Source organism: Tachypleus tridentatus, chromosome 8, assembly GCF_004210375.1.
Source record: "Tachypleus tridentatus isolate NWPU-2018 chromosome 8, ASM421037v1, whole genome shotgun sequence".
NCBI lineage: Eukaryota > Metazoa > Arthropoda > Merostomata > Xiphosura > Limulidae > Tachypleus > Tachypleus tridentatus.
In genome coordinates, this window is record NC_134832.1 from 4424205 (window position 1) to 4444180 (window position 19976).

Below are 19976 nucleotides of genomic sequence, written 5' to 3' on the forward strand. Positions count from 1 at the left end.
CCAACAATGTGATTTACTCATTTGTTTTTCTGTTACTTGTTAATAATATAGTTCAAGATATTTAAGCAACTTTGTTACCCACTATAACTAATGAATATGGATATTTTATTTCTTTAGAAGGTTGACTTTCTATTTACTACTGCACAATAACAGCTTTCTTCCTATAAGGTGTATTGTATAGCATATTTATAAATATAGCATATTTGAGTGCTTGAATTGTTATACATTTGTTTTTATGTTTAAGCAAGCTATTTTTGAATATGTTACTACATTTCTATTTCATATTTTTTTCCTTGTTTCTTAAAACATAACTTATTCTGTGTTTTTGATAATAATAGGTTTTCTGGCTAGCTTTCGAACAAATGTACTTTTAGTTAGAAAGTAGCATAAGTGTTTTTTTTTTAAATCCTTGACTTTTACACATAAGCTGTTATTGTCGATCCAAGTTTTTTTTTCAAATATATATAGAAAAATGTAATCAAAAGCCCCTAATAAAGAATCAACTAAATATAAATACACTTCAACATGTGCCACACAGACATTAACTCTCTCCACATGGGCTCAGTCAAGTTAACCAACCACAAGACGACGTTGTACTCACTTAAAGTCTTCGTAATTTTGATGCTACTAATTTGCAATATAGTTTATGCATATATTTACAAAATTTATCAGACTTAAATTAAACAAGACAAATTTTTCACATACAAAAATAATCATATTTTCCAGTGAAGTGCTAATCAAATCAAATCTAGTAAAAAATCATTCAGAATCACATTCTGAAGACGAGATTCCGTTCTACCTTGAAAATATGATGCAGATTTACTGTTCTGATAACATGAAGAACTGGGATGAAGAACTTCTTTTATTGTTATTTGCTGTTGATGAGTCATTATGATTTAGCCCATTTGAGTTGGCATTTGGCCATTTAGTGCGTGGTCTTAGAAGTTGCTGCCAGAACAATAGTTGTATGATTACCCAAAAGAAATACACTTACTGGATTACATTTTCAAGTTTTGGTCCAGACTCATATCAGCTTGTGAACCGGCTCAGGAAAACTTGAAGTCATCACAAGCTAAACTGAAAAATGTTTATAGGTGCAAAGCTAAAAAAATGTAAGTTCTGTCCTGGTGTTATAGTTTTAGTATTGTTGCCCACTATGGGATACCCCACCCAAAGCTATGTATCATGGTCCCTATGAAGATGTTCAGAAAGTTAATACAGACCATACTGTAAAAACATCTGATTTTCAAAAGGCTACCCAGTTGTGTCACATTAATATGTTGAAACCCTATCACATCCAAGATTCATCTGAAAATATTTTAGCCTCTGGATGTTCTTCTGATACTGATGATAGTCACTTTGACTCAGACACCTGTAAATTTAAAAATACTGGACACGAATACAACATCAAACTGAGTTATTTTGACATTCAAGCCAAACTTGATTGTACTGTGAATTATCCTACTCCTACCAACAAAAAAGGTTTGAGATTTTTTGAGAATGCCTGGTTATTACAGGTAGTTTTGTGAAAATTTTCCTGACATCACTGTACTATAAACAAAACATATCAAAGAAAAATAAAAAACTCGAGTGGTCTGAAATGTGTCAATCTGCTTTTTAAAAAGGTCAAATCTTTATTGTGAACTTACCACAAATTGACCACTAATAATCACGCTACTGTGGAAAAAAAAAAGAAACTGGTTTTAGAGTTAACTTCAGAACATTTCAGTTTGTATGTATTTGAATCACAACAACCTATCATCACTTCACTGGTTGTAACCCACTGGCATTTTTTTAACCAAAGCAAAGACAAAAACAGAAGACTGTTAAATTGTAATTTATTATTACAAGAGTATGATTTGAAGATACTCCATGTCAAAGAAGTTGATAACATTATGTTTGTGCACTTTCACATGCTATGTAACTTTATGACCACAAGGCTGTTTGCATTGATTGTGTTACGTGCTTTCATGGTTATTGAAGTTGTATAATTATTGATAATTTATTATATTTAATGTATTGTTATCAGTGTATATATAAATTAGATAAAAAAAATGTCTAATGCCAATTTCTAATTTTCTAATGAGGGAGGTACACCAGATTTACTATCATATACCTACTTTAATACTGATTTTTGTTTAAAGTTGCATTCAGAAATGTACCTAACATACTATTAAACCTTATTGCAAAATTGCTGCCTATTCATTAAAGTTCTAGAAGATTCTAGAGTGTGAAAAACAATAATACCACGTGTATGTAAACACTAATGTATTGTCAGTATTGTTCTACACACTGAAATTTCTCAAAGTTTTCCTCACACCTACAAGTGAAACCAATGCAACTTGCCAAGAGACAGTATTTATTATTATTATGATACAGTTGGTATGCTATCAACCTCAAAAGCCAAAATTGTGATTAATGCTTATTAACCAGGAACTTCAGATATTCTACCAGGAATGTTCATAAATTTTGAATACTACAAATCATTCAACTTCAGTGGCTTCACCCCAGACATTAAATAATTTTATGAAGACATTACATAACTACAGCAGTGAAAAACATAACATGTGATTAATGAAAACTGAAAACCTCAGAGTTAGTTAGCTAGCTCCTTATTAAGTAAATTGCATCTAAATTAACTCAAGATTAATTTGCTTATTTGGAATCCTCAATAAGGCATCAAGAAAGTTTCAGATTAGAAAGAAGGCTCAATATTGTTTGCAAGTTTGTAAAATTTTTGTATACAGATAGTTATTACTTGTAATAATCATTATTGTAAATTGTGTTATTGTTCATACATTAAAATATATTTGTATTAAAACAGAAAACTGTATGTAGCAATCTTGTTTGCAAATATCATAAACTGGATATGTATCAACATTTATTTAAATTGTATATTTAAATTATCAATTAACTCAGTTTCAGGCAATTTGAAATTGTAAAACGTAACAACCTGATGACATGGGGGCTTTGGTCAACCGCCATTACAAAATATTTGAAATGGAAGGAGGAAAAGTAATTGGAGAATCCAAGAGATTTTGAACAAGATTCCATCAGTTGTGCAGTTTCCACTAAAGAAACTGCACATGTGTCTGACCCTAAAAGATAAGTCTCTCTATAGAAGCCAACATTCCCTAAAGTAATAGAACCTCATGAGCAGAAAAAAAGAGGAAGCAGCAAGGACATGGAAAATTGAAAGCTCCAGCAAATAGAATTGAAGTAGTAAAGGTTGGGTGCAACTAAGATGAAGTTTCTAGTGTGGAATGAGCTGACAGAAATCAATCATCCAGAAACAAGTACCAAGCCAAAGTAAAACCAAAAGACAAGGTGCAAAACTAAATATAATATCATGACTGATAAGAAAAAGGAACATGAAGATAAGCAATCAAGGCTGCTGGATTTGTCATCCACAGTCATGGAGAAAAAGCCACCTCAGTGTGAGAAAAGACTATGTTAAAATAGAGATTGGTTGATTGTTTGATTTAGTGTTTTATGTCACAAAGCAGTTAGGCTATCTGCACCAAACATCCAGTAAAAAGTTAAAAGTAAATTTAGTAAAATTCATAAAAGGAAATTAAGGTAAAACAAAAAGTTTAAAAAAACATGTAAATAGCATAAAACCAATGTTTACATCTAGTCTACAATGTTAAGAGAAAAACTACAGTAATTCAACTTGTAAAGGACTTTCTGTAGTGTAACTGTAGTTATCATAACTCGCCAGAAAGACTAACAGGTAAGTACAAATACCACCGTCAGTCACCTGAAGTTGGCCTTTACAGTCCTAATTCTGAGTTATTTGATGTTACGGCCATTTTCAAAAAGTAAAGTAATAAAAATGTGTTGAAAGATGTGTAGCAAAATTATAATAATAACTCGCCAGATGACTAACAGGTAGTTCAAACAACAGCGTTACTCACCTGAAGTTGGCCTTTCCAGTCCTGGTTTCGAGTTATTTAACATTACAGCCAGTTTCTAATTTCAAATCAAACTAGATAAACTGTGATTTTTAAAAGGGAGCCACATTAAAAAGGTGTAATGTATATATTATAAAACTTAAATGGTATTAAAAAGATTAATGGCCTTTAAAAAAATAAAAACATTACAAAGGTGGACAGTGTCACCATAACTAATAACATTGTCTGATGTTATGGACAAACCTTGGGACAGAACATGTTTAATATGGTGCCATCATTAAGAGTTGTAATGACGACAAGAAAGTAATATGTGGCTTATTGTGATCCTAGTGTTACACAAACTACACACTGGTGCATCAGTTCCAGATAAAAGAAAATGATGAGTTAAAAAACTGTGACAAATGGGTGGTCTAGTTAGAACAACTTCCTCTTTCCAATCCTTATGGAAGCAAGATGGCCAAAGTCCAATAAGATTTTATTTGGAAAAGCTTGTTTTCGTGTTGTTCACTCCAAGTCAGATAAACTTAGTTGCAGTGTCAGCGAGCTCATTGCTGCGAACACCAACGTGGCCCGGTATCCAGAAAAATTGGATAGAAGTAGATGTTAAAGAAAAATAAGCCAGTCAGTTTTGAATATCGGCGAGAACAGGATGTGAACCAACGTGAAGCGATTCCAGGGCCAGAAGAGAACTAAGCGAGTCAGTATAAATAGTGCAGTTTGAATACTGCTTAGCTTCTATGTGATCCAAGGCAAGAGAAATGGCATACAGTTCAGCAGTGAGCACAGAAGCTGTAGAGGGGATTCTGCACGCAACCACTGAACCACAATAAACCATGGCAGAGCCCACACATTCACCTGATTTTGAACCATCTGTATAAATAGGAATGGAAGGGTGGTTCAAAAGATGTTCAACAAATAGCAGACAGTATTTCCAATCAGGAGTGTCTACTTTTCTCAGATGACTCAAAGATAGCTCACAACTAGGGACTGTAAAAAGCCATGGTGGAATGGGCTGACCAGTGGATACAGCAATGTTATCCAAGGACAAACCCAATTCATCCAACTGCACCTAGATATGAAGGCCAAAAGGAGCAATGGCAGACCATCTGTTCTGAAGTATGGCACACTGAGGAAGGAACGAAGTTTCGAAGTATATAGTAAAGACAGTTGCAAACGGCAGAGGTGCAAAAAAAGTTCAAGAGACTTTATGTATAAACTCTGAACTGGGGAAGTGCAGAAAGCCCCAGTGCAGAGCCAAAGTCCTTGATGATGAATACGGACTAGCAACTTTAAGGCCGATGGTCTAGCAAAGACATAGACCAGTGATCCACAGTTGAGTTTCTGTCGAATAAGAGCACGATATATCTGTAGCATAGAATGTCGATCCACTCCCCAAGTGGTGGAAGAGAAGACACAAAGAATGTTCAGTGTTCTTGTATATTTGGCTCATAGATGCTTGATGTGTGGTATAAAGGTCAGCCAATGGTCAAAGATAGACCCCAAGAACTTTTGTCTCAGGGACCACAGGCAGCACAACTTCACCGATACGGAGTCAGGATCAGGGTGAATACTCTGTTGGCAGCAAAAGTGCATGCAAACGGTTTTAGAGAGACAGAAAAGGTAAAGCTGTTTGCTGTGGTCCACTTCAGTAAACAATTGAGGGCAATCTGTAGCTGCCTCTCAATATACCTTATGTTCGACAACTGACATGAGATGTGAAAGTCATCAACATAGAGCCCGTTTGCAACACTGAAAAGTGTGACACTCAGAACACAGCCCTGAGGGACTCCAAGTTCCTGTAGAAAAGAATGGGAAAGTGTCGAATCTACACAAACTTGGAATCTCCTGTCCATTAAAAAATTTGTAATAAAAATGGGCAAATGGCTACATTTCCCATATATATGGAGGTCTCGCAAAATGCCATACCTCCATGTTGTATCATAAGCCTTCTCGATGTCAAAGAATATTGATACAAGATGTTGTTGTTTGAGAAAGGCTTCTCTGATTGACATTTCAAGTCGAATCAGATGATCCATAGTGGAGCGCTGTCGTCGGAATCCACATTTGGTGAGCAAGAGGAGGTTGTTTGATTCGAGGAAAAAAACAAGATAAGCATTAACCATCCTCTCTAAGGTCTCACAGAGACAGCTCGTCAAAGCAACTGGACAATAGTTTGAAGGAATCTTAGGATCCTTCCCAGGCATAGAGAAAGGTAGGACAATAGCCTGGCACCAGGCATCAGGAAAAACATTCTCCTGCCAGATCTGGTTAAAAACAATAAGAAGAATATCAAGAGAAGCAGGAGATAGATGGCACAACATATCATAGTGTATATCATCAGGTCCAACTGATGTACTGCCAGACTGATGAAGGGCCAGTTTAAGTTCAACCAGTGTAAAGGAACAATTATAGTCATACAGACAATCAGCTCGAAAGGAAAGAGGTAGCTACTCTGCCTGAATCTTCATGTCTAAGAAGGTGGAAAAAGAAGCATAAGTGCTAGATACCCAGCAAAAGCTTTCACCTAGAGTATCGGCAATGCTCCAGGTATCAGCTACTTCCTGGCTATCAGAGAGCAAGATCGAGAGAGGGACAGAATTATACTGCTCAGTGACCTTTCAACAATATAACTTTGGAACTGGTGATAGAAGATATGCCGGTTGTGAACTTAATCCAAGATTTCTTCTGGCTTTGACGTCTTACAGGCCCGCTGGAAAGCAATGAGGTTTGAAAGTGTGGGATATCTACAGAAATTATCCCAGGCCCGTTTTTGAGCCTTCCATGCCATGTGGCAGGCAGAATTCCACCATGGATAAGGATACAGTGGAAAATATGTCGAGGTTTTAGGAATACATTGAGCAGCTGCTTGTATAATACAATCAGTTACTGCTGCCACACAGTCGTCTACTGATGGCTCACAGACAATGGCAGGATCAAGTTCTGCGAGAGCAGTGAAAGAGGGCCAGTTTGCCTGATCCACCTTTCACTGGAGCACATGGGTCAGGTAGCATCGACCACGGCCAGTCTCTCTCAAGATTATAGGAAAATGATCACTTCCTTGTAAATTATTGTCAACCCTCCATGAAAAATGGGAGAATAATAAAGGGGAGCAAATTGAGAGATCAGTAGCAGTAAAAGACTGACTATGTGCATGGAAAGAAGTAGAAGAACCAGTACTGAAAAGAGAATGGTTGTGATCAGAGAGCATAAGCTCTACAGAGCGACCGATTCTATCAATATCAGCACTCCCCCAGAGGGGATGATGTCCATTGAAGTCCCCCAGGATGAAAAAAGGAAACAGTAACTGTTCAATGAGAGCATCAAGGTCTGATTGATCGTATGTCTCTCCAGGTGACAGGTCAGGTCTTTGCTGTTGAAAGGTAATTCCAGTGACTGAAGATGTGAACGAATGATTATTTTGCATCTTGGAGAAAAAGATGTATCCGAGGAAATGCCTGTACCTGGAACCAAAGGATGTGGATCTTGGGGTTTCTTGGAACGTATGTAAGGGACAGATATAGGTACTGAAGTTGTTTCATCAATTTTTTTAACCACAGAGGTCAAAAGACTTTTCATTTGTTTGGAGAATGATTCTTTTGGAGGCACAGAATGATCTGTCTACACTCCCACTTTAGTTGTGGAAAGAAGTGCAGCAGCATACATCCGTGATGAGGTGGTGGACAGCAACTTCCGAACCTCAGGATAAGTAATGTTATGAATCATTTTCAAATGCTGCACCTCTTTTTCTTCCAACCATTTAGTGCAAGAACAAAAGTAGGATGGGTGAGAGCCATTGCAATTGATGCAATGAGGGTCCACTTCACACTCGTAGGCATCATGGTCCTTGCCACTGCAACAAGCACATGTCAAGGAACCACGACATAATGTCTTCGATTGACCGAAAAGCTGACACTGGAAACATTGGAGACGGGTTTGGAATGTATGGCCGTACTCTGCAATTAATATAACCTACTTTAATGGTGGCAGGCAAATGTGGTGATGTAAATGTGAGAATGAGGACACTGGTCGGCACCATAATTCCATCTTTGCGAGTGGATATTTGCCTCACTGCAGAAACTCCTTGGATGGAGAAACCAGCTAGAACCTCTGACTCAACAATAACTCCTCATGATGAATTCAAAGTAGCATGAAGTGTAACCTCAATAGGTATATCCCTAATTGCCTTTGAATGCAACAGGAGTTCACTGTGTTGAGATGTGAATGTTTCCACCAATATGTCACCAGATTGAAGCTTCTTTACTGACTTTGGAGAGCCAGCAAGTCCCTCTAGTCCCTTCTGAATGAAAAAGGGAGACATTTGCCCTAAACGTTTGTCTGAAATTGAATGCAATATAAGAAAATGAGGTGGTACAGGTGGTGAGGATTGTTGCTCAGAATCTTCAAGATGTGGTCGTTTACCTATAGACTGTTTTTTCACTATTGTATTAAGATTTTTAATTGGAGTATCCATAATAAAGAAAGGGAAGTTTTGGTGCCCACTGACCCCACTCATCATGGATACCTACAAGAAGATGCACTACAATGTCAAACAAGGACACTGCAGCAATACCAGGGTTTCATGAGCACTATACCCAAACACCAGCATCAGATACAATGTCCACAACACCTGTTAAGAACATCCAACACTGGTACTTGGTTGACCCTAGCCCGAATGGATCAGATGACTGGCCCAAGGAGGGGCCACCCCAAGGCCTCCCGTGTGCAGGAATTCAACCACCAGGATCCTCCCCTCCCCTTCACAGGTTGCCACACATGGCAAACACATGGGTGGATGTTTAGATCCCAGAGGAGGTAAACTGAAATAACAGAACCTTCCAAGGGGTAAAATGGAGAAGCTAAAAAAATAAAATAGTGACAGAGGTAGGACAGATTGAATTCCAATTGCCAGTCCCCAGTTTTCTTGAAGACCACAAAAAGTCCAGAGTAAAAACCTGGCAAAGGTTTTTGGCTGATATGATCAATAGCTCTCTGTGATATAAAAGTCCACACTGCTTCACTTTGTTTGTTTGAAGTTCAGCACAAAATTACACAATATACTATCTGTGCTCTGCCCATCATGGGTATAAAAACTCAGTTTCTAACACTGTAAATCTACAGACATACCACTGTGCTAATGAGGGGCTTGCACTGCCTAGGATAGATGCTGATTGGTAGCATGATTCCAAGGTGATGGAAAAGATATCAGTACATAGGACAATGGTGGTGGGGAAAGAGAAGACTAATGAAAATTCCTTCAATAAAACCTAGATGACCTAAGAATTGGTAGCACATTTCCACCATGGGAAAACAAACTGACCAAGTGGGCCATCTGTAAGTTCCAAAGATGACTGGACGATAAACAAAACTGGGACAAAACAACATCCTTCAACAGAAGATCCCAATAGCAAAGAAACTACATGTAAAGGCATATAGTCAAAGAGGACAATCATGCCAATGTGTAAATAATGAGGGAGAAGTTATCTCCTGAAAATTCCATAGGATATCATTAGAGTGCCTCAGAAATTAGGTGTATGATGGATAAGTACTGCAGAAGAACAGCAAGAGTAAGACAAAGATGGTAAATCTGTGCATGGAATAAACTGATAGGATTTCCAGGATCAACCCACATATAAATGAAAGTGACTACAAGTACTGGGAATCAAGAAAAAGTTAAACAGCCTGATGGTAAGTCAAGGAAAAATCATATCTAAAAAAGGGTGGTTAGACCTAGCACATTCCAGAGAAGTTTGGGAAGGTATACCATAGTTAGATAGAGAAAAAAATTTGTCAAAATCCTTTTCATCATGAAAGGTCTAGCACCATCACAATGAAATCAAGCAATATCCCACTTGACTATTGTGCAATATATATATAACCATTGTTTTATCCATCCATTTAACACTTTTCTTAATAAGCAAACTAGTGATTACACTATTATATTTTAATATTAGCTAATAATCATCTTTCTAACACAATTTTCTGGTTTCAGTGAATATGAAATAAGTTATTTCAAAACATTTGAACTTTGTGAATAAAACATAATCAACCTCTTTCATCTTCATTATTAGAATCAAGATAATATTATCAGTATTATTGTTATTTCTTAAATTATCAGTAAGTCTACATCAATACTTGTATATGATTCTTAATGAACTATAACCAATTTTCAAAAACAGGGAAACCCACAAAATCTAACTTTCTTAAACTCAATAAATATAACAGCTACAGTTTAAAAATCCATAGAGAAAAAAACTAACATTTACCTTATTTAATTTTCCAAGAGCAGATATTAGATCTGCCCATTCACTTGTATACTCAAAATTTTTCAATGCTTTATCCACAGCTGAAACATAAGATCGATACTTTGGATCTCCAAGCAGTTCATACTCTTCCAGAGCTGGACTGTTTAATGTGGCATTTTTAGATGACTCCATCTTAGTTGTACGTTTAGCCTTCAATCATTCTGTAAACAATAAAATTCTAAATTAATAAATCACATTTTTACTTCTTATGAAGTTTGATGAATTATATTTTAAAAAGTAAAATTAATCACAGTTTGAAAGCACACCTAACTTTTAATCTGACAAACAAAAAGGTAATTGTGTGTTTGTGGTAACACTGCCACAAAAAATTATGGTAGGTAGGAAGGCTTGTTTCATTCAATTTTTTAACTGATCATTACTATAGCCTACCATTATCAAATAGGTACTGTTTTGCATGATTTAAATTAAATAAAGAATTTAACTTTTCTTAGGTTTTATATCCATTCTATAACAAATATTAACTGTTTTTTTTCTCCTTTCTTAAGTACTATGGGTTGGATGCTGAAGTCTTGTTTGAAACTTTTTCTTTTTTAGAGGAATTAAATGCTACTAAACTTAGTAGTAGTATGTAATTCATTTCAGTTTATATTAAACAACTGGATATCAAAAAAATGTTAGAGATTGATGCTTTAAGAAACTCTTGCACACAAAAAAGAGGATGGAATAATTCCTCTCAAAAGAAATGAACAATTAGTAAAATTGGATGGCTGTCAGGCTCATTAACTGATTACATTAAACAAAATAATTATTCTCTCATGACTTGGATAGTTTAAATAATCAAAAAATAGTAATTATCAGAAACATTTGTCAATTAACCCTTTCACAATGAGCTCAGTATAAAATACGAGATAGTATACACATTTACAAACATTAAATATCTCTAACTTTTAATGCTGTAAGTGTATCTTCACAAAGTTTGGTTGACTTCTGGTAAAGATTCCAAGTATTTTATACACAAAAAATCAGATTTTTAATGAAGTATTTTGCAAAAGATATGTTTGTAAAAATAAAGTATGTTTTGTTACTAGCCAAAGTGCAAAGTGATTTTCAAGTTATGATTAAAAAACTATTCTTCAAATGAAAAAATATCAAATATTATTTTACTAACCACCTAAATACATTTCAAATGTTTGCTTTCAGTAAAACTATATTTTGTCTGTTATTTTTCTCTACTCTAACTATATGGGATCTGTGAATTTTAACAACCTTTTAATCAGTATAAAAAAATTAGAAATAAAACATAATTAAGCTTTTTTCCTCACAAAATGGCTACAAATTATAACACAAAAAACATAAATGTTTACTCTAAATAACTTAAATCTCATAATGTTATATATTTATTATTGTTATTATACTGACCTTTCAACTGCCTGACTAACAATACAGAAGTTATAACAGCTAGGTGCATTTGCACTCATGTTACCATATCCAAGAATATAAAGTTGATCTTTACAAAGTGACCTGTTTGGCTGTATTTTAGTGGAGTACTAATTTGTAAAATACAGTCATGTTTCAGTTATATTATACATGTATATACATTATTAATATTTACAAACAAGTTCTTAAAATTTTTCTCACAACATCGAACAGTAAATAAAAACTAAAGCCAACAATTATCTCTTCTAGATACGACCTTTTTACTCAGTTGCTGCATGACAGGTTGCTAAGTTTATTAAACTTTTGCACATGGAGAATACGAGACAAAATTTGTTTTAGGTTTTATATAAATAGATGAATAATCAAATATCATAAATTACTATATCAATACCACAACAATTTATCTAACTTAGTGACTATGCTGTATATAGGCCTAAAGTAAGAAATTTTGAGCAGATTAAAATACAAACTATCTCCTTGAAATCTGGTTTTGAAAGAATGAGTTGGTGTCTTAATCCTTGAAAATGGCTGAGAAAGACACTAAGGTGACATTCTTAACTTTTGATTGGTTATTCACATATAACATACACAATTAAGTGGGGATCATTTCCAAAAATGGAAAGAGGTCAGAGGGACCACTGTGTTTGATTCAGTAAATGACCAATATTTCAGCAAACAGAAAGACAGGAGATTATTTTATATTCTAGCTTGTTAATACCAGTAACTTGCATTCCTGATTTCTACAAAACTATATACTTTGTATTTTGACATCACAAATACCTAGTCTGAACCACTGCTGCACTCAACATACCACATGAACACACAAAAGTGGATGTTTAAGTTTTTAATATTTACTTTTAAAATTATTTAAAATAATAAAAGTTGAATTATAATCTATTATTTGATGTCAAACTTACTGACACAAATCATCAAATAATAGTTCAATAAAAGTTTGCTTTCAAGTCAATAAACATGATGAAATGGCCTTTGACCCATGATTTGTAGCAATAGTATTACAGTGAATAACTCTAAATTAATTAAAGGTCATAATAAGAAACCATGGCATTAATATTTAAATTATTTGAATATTTACAACAAAAAGAAGCAACTGGACACATTAATCTTTTAATCAAAATGATAATTTATGCTACATGACAATAATCAATACTCATAAATAATGGATAATACTGATTAATAGAGTTAATCACCTTGTTCTACTTATTCATAACCTGAAATAAACATTGTTTTTAAAGTTGATTCCATGTATTTCTGACAAGTACTTACCACATTCAGTGCTGCCCTCTATGTGAAAACTTTTACTTTACACATGCCATAAGCCTTGAAACTCCCTCCCCATTATAACTGGTATACTCCAACATGTCTCTTATGCAAATCATCATGCATCATCCAGCAACCAATAGTAGCACAGCTGTTCACATGATGCATGTGACTCCCTCTATACTATTTACAGAACCTTCAAAGTTCGGCAAAAGGTGTGAGCACCAGAGAAATAGGAAGAAAGGGTTGGAAGTGTGAGAAGTTAGCACCTATTAAAATTACATTTTCAGTACAGGAAAATTATAACTTCTGGTATAGTACTTATCTCCTTTCACATGATTAGCTACAATCCCACACTGAAAAAGAGGAGGGCTAGTGCAAGGGAATAACAGGATCACTCCTGAAAATATACAAAGAATAGCCCTGACTATAAAAGAAAGAGACATGAAAATCTGAGGAAAAAGACCTCCACACTTCTGAGCCAGGTACACTCTTCACCCAAGTGTATTATTTGTAAAACATAAGAGCTGAAATCATTGGATTTCAGGTGCATTGGATCATATGAGGCAAGTGAATTACATCCAGAACCTCCTTTACAAAGTACCAACATCCATACAAAGGTCGGATGAGAATCATACCATCTTCACCTCCAACCCAAGAGATCCACAGCAATTCCTGGGTACTATCATATGTAAGGGTCAACACCCTACAATCCATCACTGACAATATGGCATCTAGAAGATTGATCCAAGATTTTTGAGGACTTGTGTTGATTGGTTAACCCAAATCTAACACCAACACTGGGAACCAATGTCCACACAAAGGTAGGATGAGGGCTATCATCCATAAAGTGTGAAACTGCATGTGTGACAGATCAACTCCAGGTGGTATGGAATATGCAACAGGAGGCCACATCAACTTTAAGGTGATAGATCAACTCAAGTGGTTGTGAATATTGTTGAATATGTGAATAGTATAAGGACACCACAGCATACAGGAAATAGTATTAGGAGTCCATGTCCACCTGAATGGTTATAGCCAACATTTTGTGCAACACATACAGGAGAGTGGCTCCATGGTCCACCAACCCAGCAGCTTGGAACTGGAAAGTGGCAGGAACTCCCATACTCCACTCAAAGAAGAGGGACAAAGATGAGTTTGATAGTCCAGTGGATCATCACTACTGGAAACAGTGTAATTGATGACCATGATACCCTATTTTGAAAAGCAAACTTTCCTCAAATTATTCACTCAAGGCATAGCAAGAAAGCTATCCTCTTTTCCTTCACCCATGCATTCTATAGTTAGTTTGGAATGGATATATTAATGTAGCAACTACTGCAAGGTAGATAACCTTCTAGCATTCTGTTAGAATACCCCATCTCTATGGTGAACGTGCAGAGCCTTGAACAAGAGCACATTAACAGGATGTACAGTGCAAATTTTGATGTTAAAGAATACCTGGTCATGGTGTCACTTGCCAAAGAGCAGAACCTGTGTGATGAAAGGGAAAAAAAAAGGCACCTGAAAAAAAGAGGAAAATGAATAAAACTTACCAGTTAAAACTGCATCAAGGTTTAAAGGTGGAAGACGAAAACCCTATGCAGATGAAAGTGTGATGTGATGAAGATAATTGGAAACAAACATACTGGGTGTTGTCCACATGCCAGCACAGAAAATCACCTCCAATGAAAATGAAGAGGATAAGTGAGAGCAAATGTGAGAAGATGAACTGGATGTGAGGAAATGTGGAATAAGGTATAGGATGTAAAAGATAGAGAAGAGTATACCACACAGACAGAGAGTTAAGATGGCTGTACATAACTGAGAGGGTAGCAATACATGCAATACCACATCTTAGAGCCCAGACTAGACACAACAATTTGTCAAGGTCTGGAAAAAGGTAAAGATGGGAAATAGAAGGTAAAAAAATAGGAGGAAAGGAGGAACAACCCTACCAAGCCACCATGGTGTTAGGAAGAAAGGAGAAAATAGGTTGGATGATAAAAGATAAGTGAAAGAACAATGACAAAATAAACAGACCAGTAATGTATGCAGATAAAGAGGAGGAGGAAATATGTCTTAAGAGATAAATGAAACAAGGAGCATAAGGAAAGTGGTCCAAATGAATATAAAATCAGGGCGTGTAAGACCACATTAAAGACTCAATAAGCAAACCATTCTTCTCCATAGAACAATGGTCCAAGGCTTTGTGGCAATTGATCCAAGCCCTCCAACCCTGAGGAGAAGCATCCATGACCAGATATGAAACCTGATGTGGAGGAGAAGGAAGTGAGATACCCAAATATTTATGGCCTTAGTTCAGCCATTACTGCAGATCATCTATCAGGGAAGGAGGAAGATAAATAGTGGTGAAAGAGGATTCCATGCAAGATTCTATCATGACCAGTATGTGAAAGAGCCAAGATGGCACTATGAACTAGAAGATCCATGGAATGTAGATGAAAAAAAAGTAGAATGCAACTGATGGTGGTGTCAAAGGAGACTCCCAAATGCACAAAGATTGGGTGGGTCGAAGTAAGGACATCGTTATCATGAACAACCAGGTATTAGAACAATTACAGGAAGGAAGTGGTGAGTGTGAGTGGCTGACTCCTGCTTGAAGTGAATTAAAATGTAATAACAGAACTGTAACTCCAAAACCTGAAAATGATGAGCAAAAGCTTCTACAATGAAACAAAACACACATGGAGCCTAGGGAAGTCCAAAGAAAGTGCCCAAAATAGGTAAATCATCCCAAGATGGAAAAACCAAAGGGAAGGTCAAAACTAAAGCACTAATGAGATGTGAGCACAGTCAATAGAAACATTCATTACTAGCACCTATCACCAGCTGAAAATGCCAATCTCGTGGTGAAAAAACTTCAGGGTGAATTTAAAGAGTGTGATGAAGCAGTTGAAGCAAGTAACTGATGATTGTTTGTCAATCCCCACTTGCCATGGGAAAAATAAAAATTAAAAAATGAGAAGAAAAACCCCAAAGGAATGGTGAACTGGACCAACTGCTTGATGCAAAGTAAATCATGAGCCTCCAGTAACTGACACTGATGAAGGGAAGCCATCAAGGTAGAAACATCAACAGTATGCCCCTCAGGGTAATCACTGGCACCTGTGGCAACACGTGGTATTTCCATCAAAGAAATAAATAAAAAGAAGAACCCAGAACTGAAGTAACAGGGAAAGGTTGGGTGGAATAGGTGGCATATGAGATTCCAACAAAGACAAAAAGGTTGTAAAAATGTAAGGGTAGACTGCTGTTGGGCTGACATCCCTCGCATCTTGATATCCTCAGGAGCTGGAACAAATATGTGAAGCCTCAGAAAAAGAGAAAGATGTGAAACTCTGATACGCTTAAAATGTAAAATTTCCCAAGCCAAAATTGAGTTCCTATCTAGGAGGTCCCAACAACAATGAAACCACATTAACACCATAGTTGAAGATGAAGTACAAGCTAAAGTGAAGGAGAGAATGTGAAGGATATTAACAAATATCCCACAACATATGTATGTTGATTTTCTGAAAGCTAATTTAAGGAAAAAGGATATCATAAATGGGTATGTATAATATTAGAAGTACCCCTCAAGCAGTCAAGAATGAACCATTTCTCTCCACCTTCTTGAGAAGAAGAAGCATCCTATATGCATCACCCCTACCCATACATCTGTTATAATCAAAATTTATATTCTAGTTATTTGTTCAGCTCACCAAATGGCCTAAATCCTTTTGTAAAGTAGCTACATCCAAGACCATAACACCAACAGTATGTTTAAGGAATTTACTGACCTCTTTTGTTTTCAACAATGCCACTGAAGTAAACCTAAAAAAGCAAAGGTTCCATGATTTGTGCTACTAACCTACAGTTTTATAATAACATATTTCCCAAAGATATTTCTCTTATTTCAAATTAACAAGCTTTGCAAATTATTTTTACCTATATTCTACAGAATTTGCTAAAGTCAAAATTAATTAATTTCCCTTCCATTTAACATTTAAAAACATACTAGTCTATCTGAGTTATCCCATCAATTAAACTAAATTAAAACTACTTAAAAAAGTAGTCCTTAAAGCCCTTATCATTCATATATCTATCAAGCCTTCCATTCAACTCACCTAAAGTTACTGCCTCTATCACAACTGAAAGCAACTTTTGACAAAGGCCAACCACTCTGTTAGAAAAGTAAAACTTAGTGAAAGATGATTCCTACCTTGATAAAAATTATATTCACATCTCCTAATCCTACCATTCTCACCAATTTAGTATGAAAAAAATGATACATAAACACTATCAATTCCCACAATAATCTTAAAAATCTCAATAAAATTTCATCTAATTATCTTCTTTTTTTTTCAAGAGAAAACAATTTTCAAGATCATGACATTTTCATCCTATTAAATACCCTATAACCCTGTATTTCAAGGGAAGTTCCGACATCAAAATTGTCTACTTTTAGCATGTTTCAGTTGTTCCCATTCTATAAAACCCTTCATTCCTGACAGTACTCTAAAGTCATCTGTTTTATATCTTATGCTTCTAGCATTACAATGGTAACAACTAAGTCTACCCTCAGAACTCCTTCTATATTTTGTTCAAATGTTACTTTTTCTACATTTAGTTTATCCTGTCACTCACTACTCTCTAGTGCTAATTTAACACTCTCCTAGAAAGTCTGAAGATTTGTTGCATAAAAAAAATCTTAGTTTCATATGGAGAAAATCTTGTCTCCAACATCTTGGGATCCTTCTTTGAAGCAAAAAAAATGGTTAGAGAGGATCTGACCAATGTGTTCAAAATTATATACGAAAGAGATAGGATTGATGCATCAGTTTTGTGTTTGAGGACAACTGATAGGGATAGGTGAGACTGGTTTAATTTGATAGACTATAGGTCATCTGCAAACTCGTTTGATTTTTATGAACAGGTGATTCTTCTTTGTAATAGATTATCTGCATGGTAGACACAAAAGGATTGGGATAGTTCAAGAAAATGTTTGACAAGTACTTATAACATAGTTGATGGATACAATAAGTTGGAGCAAGAGTTTCTATTCCACATAACCACAACTTGCCAAATTGACTCTTGCTATCCTGTCCCATTATGTTATGCTACCAAAATATCTGCAATGAAGTTCATTATGCCTTTTTCACTATAAGTAACACCAATCTACCCATTTAATCATTTTAAATCAAAGTTCCAAAGCTTAAACTAAACTGTAGATAAATTTCACACTAATATCCCTGTATTTACTACTAAAATAACTAGTCTGTAAAGTTATTAAATTTAAGATTAAAATAAGGAACTATCACAATCCTTGACAAGTATTTACGTAAAAAAGATAATCTACTTACCTCAGGAGTTGGAATTATTGTTTTAATTGTTACATTACAAATTACCAATTATATACATGTGATTAAAAGACACTACATACAACCTTTTCTAAGTTAATAATTAATCTATCATATAACTTAGTAGTATTCAAAAATACTGGACTAATTCCTTATTGTTATAACTAACAAGTTAGATTTCTTGTGTGGTGTACAACCATTCACATTTTATTTATGTGAGCTATATAACTCTATATTCACAACTACTTCCATGGCTGGGAACTTAATAAATACCCTGTGACTCCGTGTTACAAGTGTTTACTAAATTGTTGGTCCACGTATATGATTTTAAAAACAAGAAATGTACATTGCACATGTAGGTTCAGTGAGAAAAAAAGGAGGGGGGAAGATACACTGTTTTCGTTGTTTTTTGTTTAGTACCGTGAAAAAAATTTGGCAAATGTCAAGCTGCACTTCTCTTTCTACTTTGAGTTCTAGTTCTACCTTCTGGGCATGCCACAAGAAATTAATTTCTAAGCATCCTCATTAACCAACTAAATAATATAATTATATAAAAAGTATAACTCGCCTTTTCGTCTAACATCTTGTTTCGTTACGCATTCTAATACAAAAAGAAATACTATTAAAGTGTTACACTTGCAACTACTAACGACATCAAATACATTTACAAATTATAGGCCTAGTGTCTAATGAAAATCAACTAAAATTATACTTTCTTAAATGCTTTTAAATATAACTGTCATTGACAAACAAACACATAATTCAGGGCTGAATACGTATGACTCATTGTAGACTGTTTTATAGGGCTACCAGCTACAACTGCGTACCATCACTAGTATTTACATTTCTATTATTATTATATACATTATATATTCTATTGCTCTTAGATACCAATTTCGATAGTTGGAATCACTTTTAACCTTCAATAAGAAAATTCACCTCTAAATCTCACCTAGCTATCAAAATAAAGCACTTAAAGATATAATTAATATTCCAAAACTTACAGTTAACGCTACAGGTGTAATCACATTATTCAGATACGACGAGTACGAACATCGGCGCTCGTTAATTAAAGAAAATCAGATGACTGAACAATCAATGTTTACGCCACAAATATGACACACCAAGAAAACAACTAACACGTTCTTCCGGGTTTTGGAAAACTACTTATTCCTCACCTACGAGATTTAAATTGTATTCTAAATCCATTAACGTTAAAGTTGATGGTAGAACAAACAGAGACGAAACAATAAGTTAGCTTGAACATGTGATCGATAATTTTGACTTAAATAGTTAAAATTATGTTTGCCATCATATACTAAGGTTTGACCCAGGAATGACTTACTGGGATAGTCGCAGGGTGAGGTCCAGACTGGACCGGCTTACGCCACCAGGAGTATCTCGCAGATTATATAAGTGACCACCACTAATTATTTGTGGAACATGTTCATATTTACTTTGACTTCTACCTTTCGGGACGGGACCTGGCCGTTCTCTCTGGTGCTGCCTTTGCCTCGGTCTAGGATAACATTAAGAATGACCTCCTTCACCCAAAAAAGAGTCAAAAATTATTTAATAAATAAATAAATAAAACTAAACCTAATAACCTTTCACGAAAGGGGACGAAGAGGAACCACAACGTTCCTGAACACCCCAGTTGGAGAGAGAATTCTTACGATTTCTCTCTCTCTAAACTAAACCCCTGCCACATTAGTTTGCGT

General features: G+C 35.3%; 1 protein-coding gene across 1 annotated transcript in view; it reads right to left on the reverse strand.

Moving 5' to 3' along the window:
- LOC143258429 (protein DOP1A) overlaps positions 1-19579 on the reverse strand; it is a 172709-nt gene extending 153130 nt beyond the window's left edge. The window contains 2 exon segments of the mRNA XM_076517355.1: positions 10178-10377; positions 19260-19579. Of these exon segments, the coding sequence (XP_076373470.1) occupies positions 10178-10348 (171 nt within the window). The 5' untranslated portion in view covers positions 10349-10377; positions 19260-19579.
- Between the last annotated feature and the right edge of the window lie 397 nt (positions 19580-19976).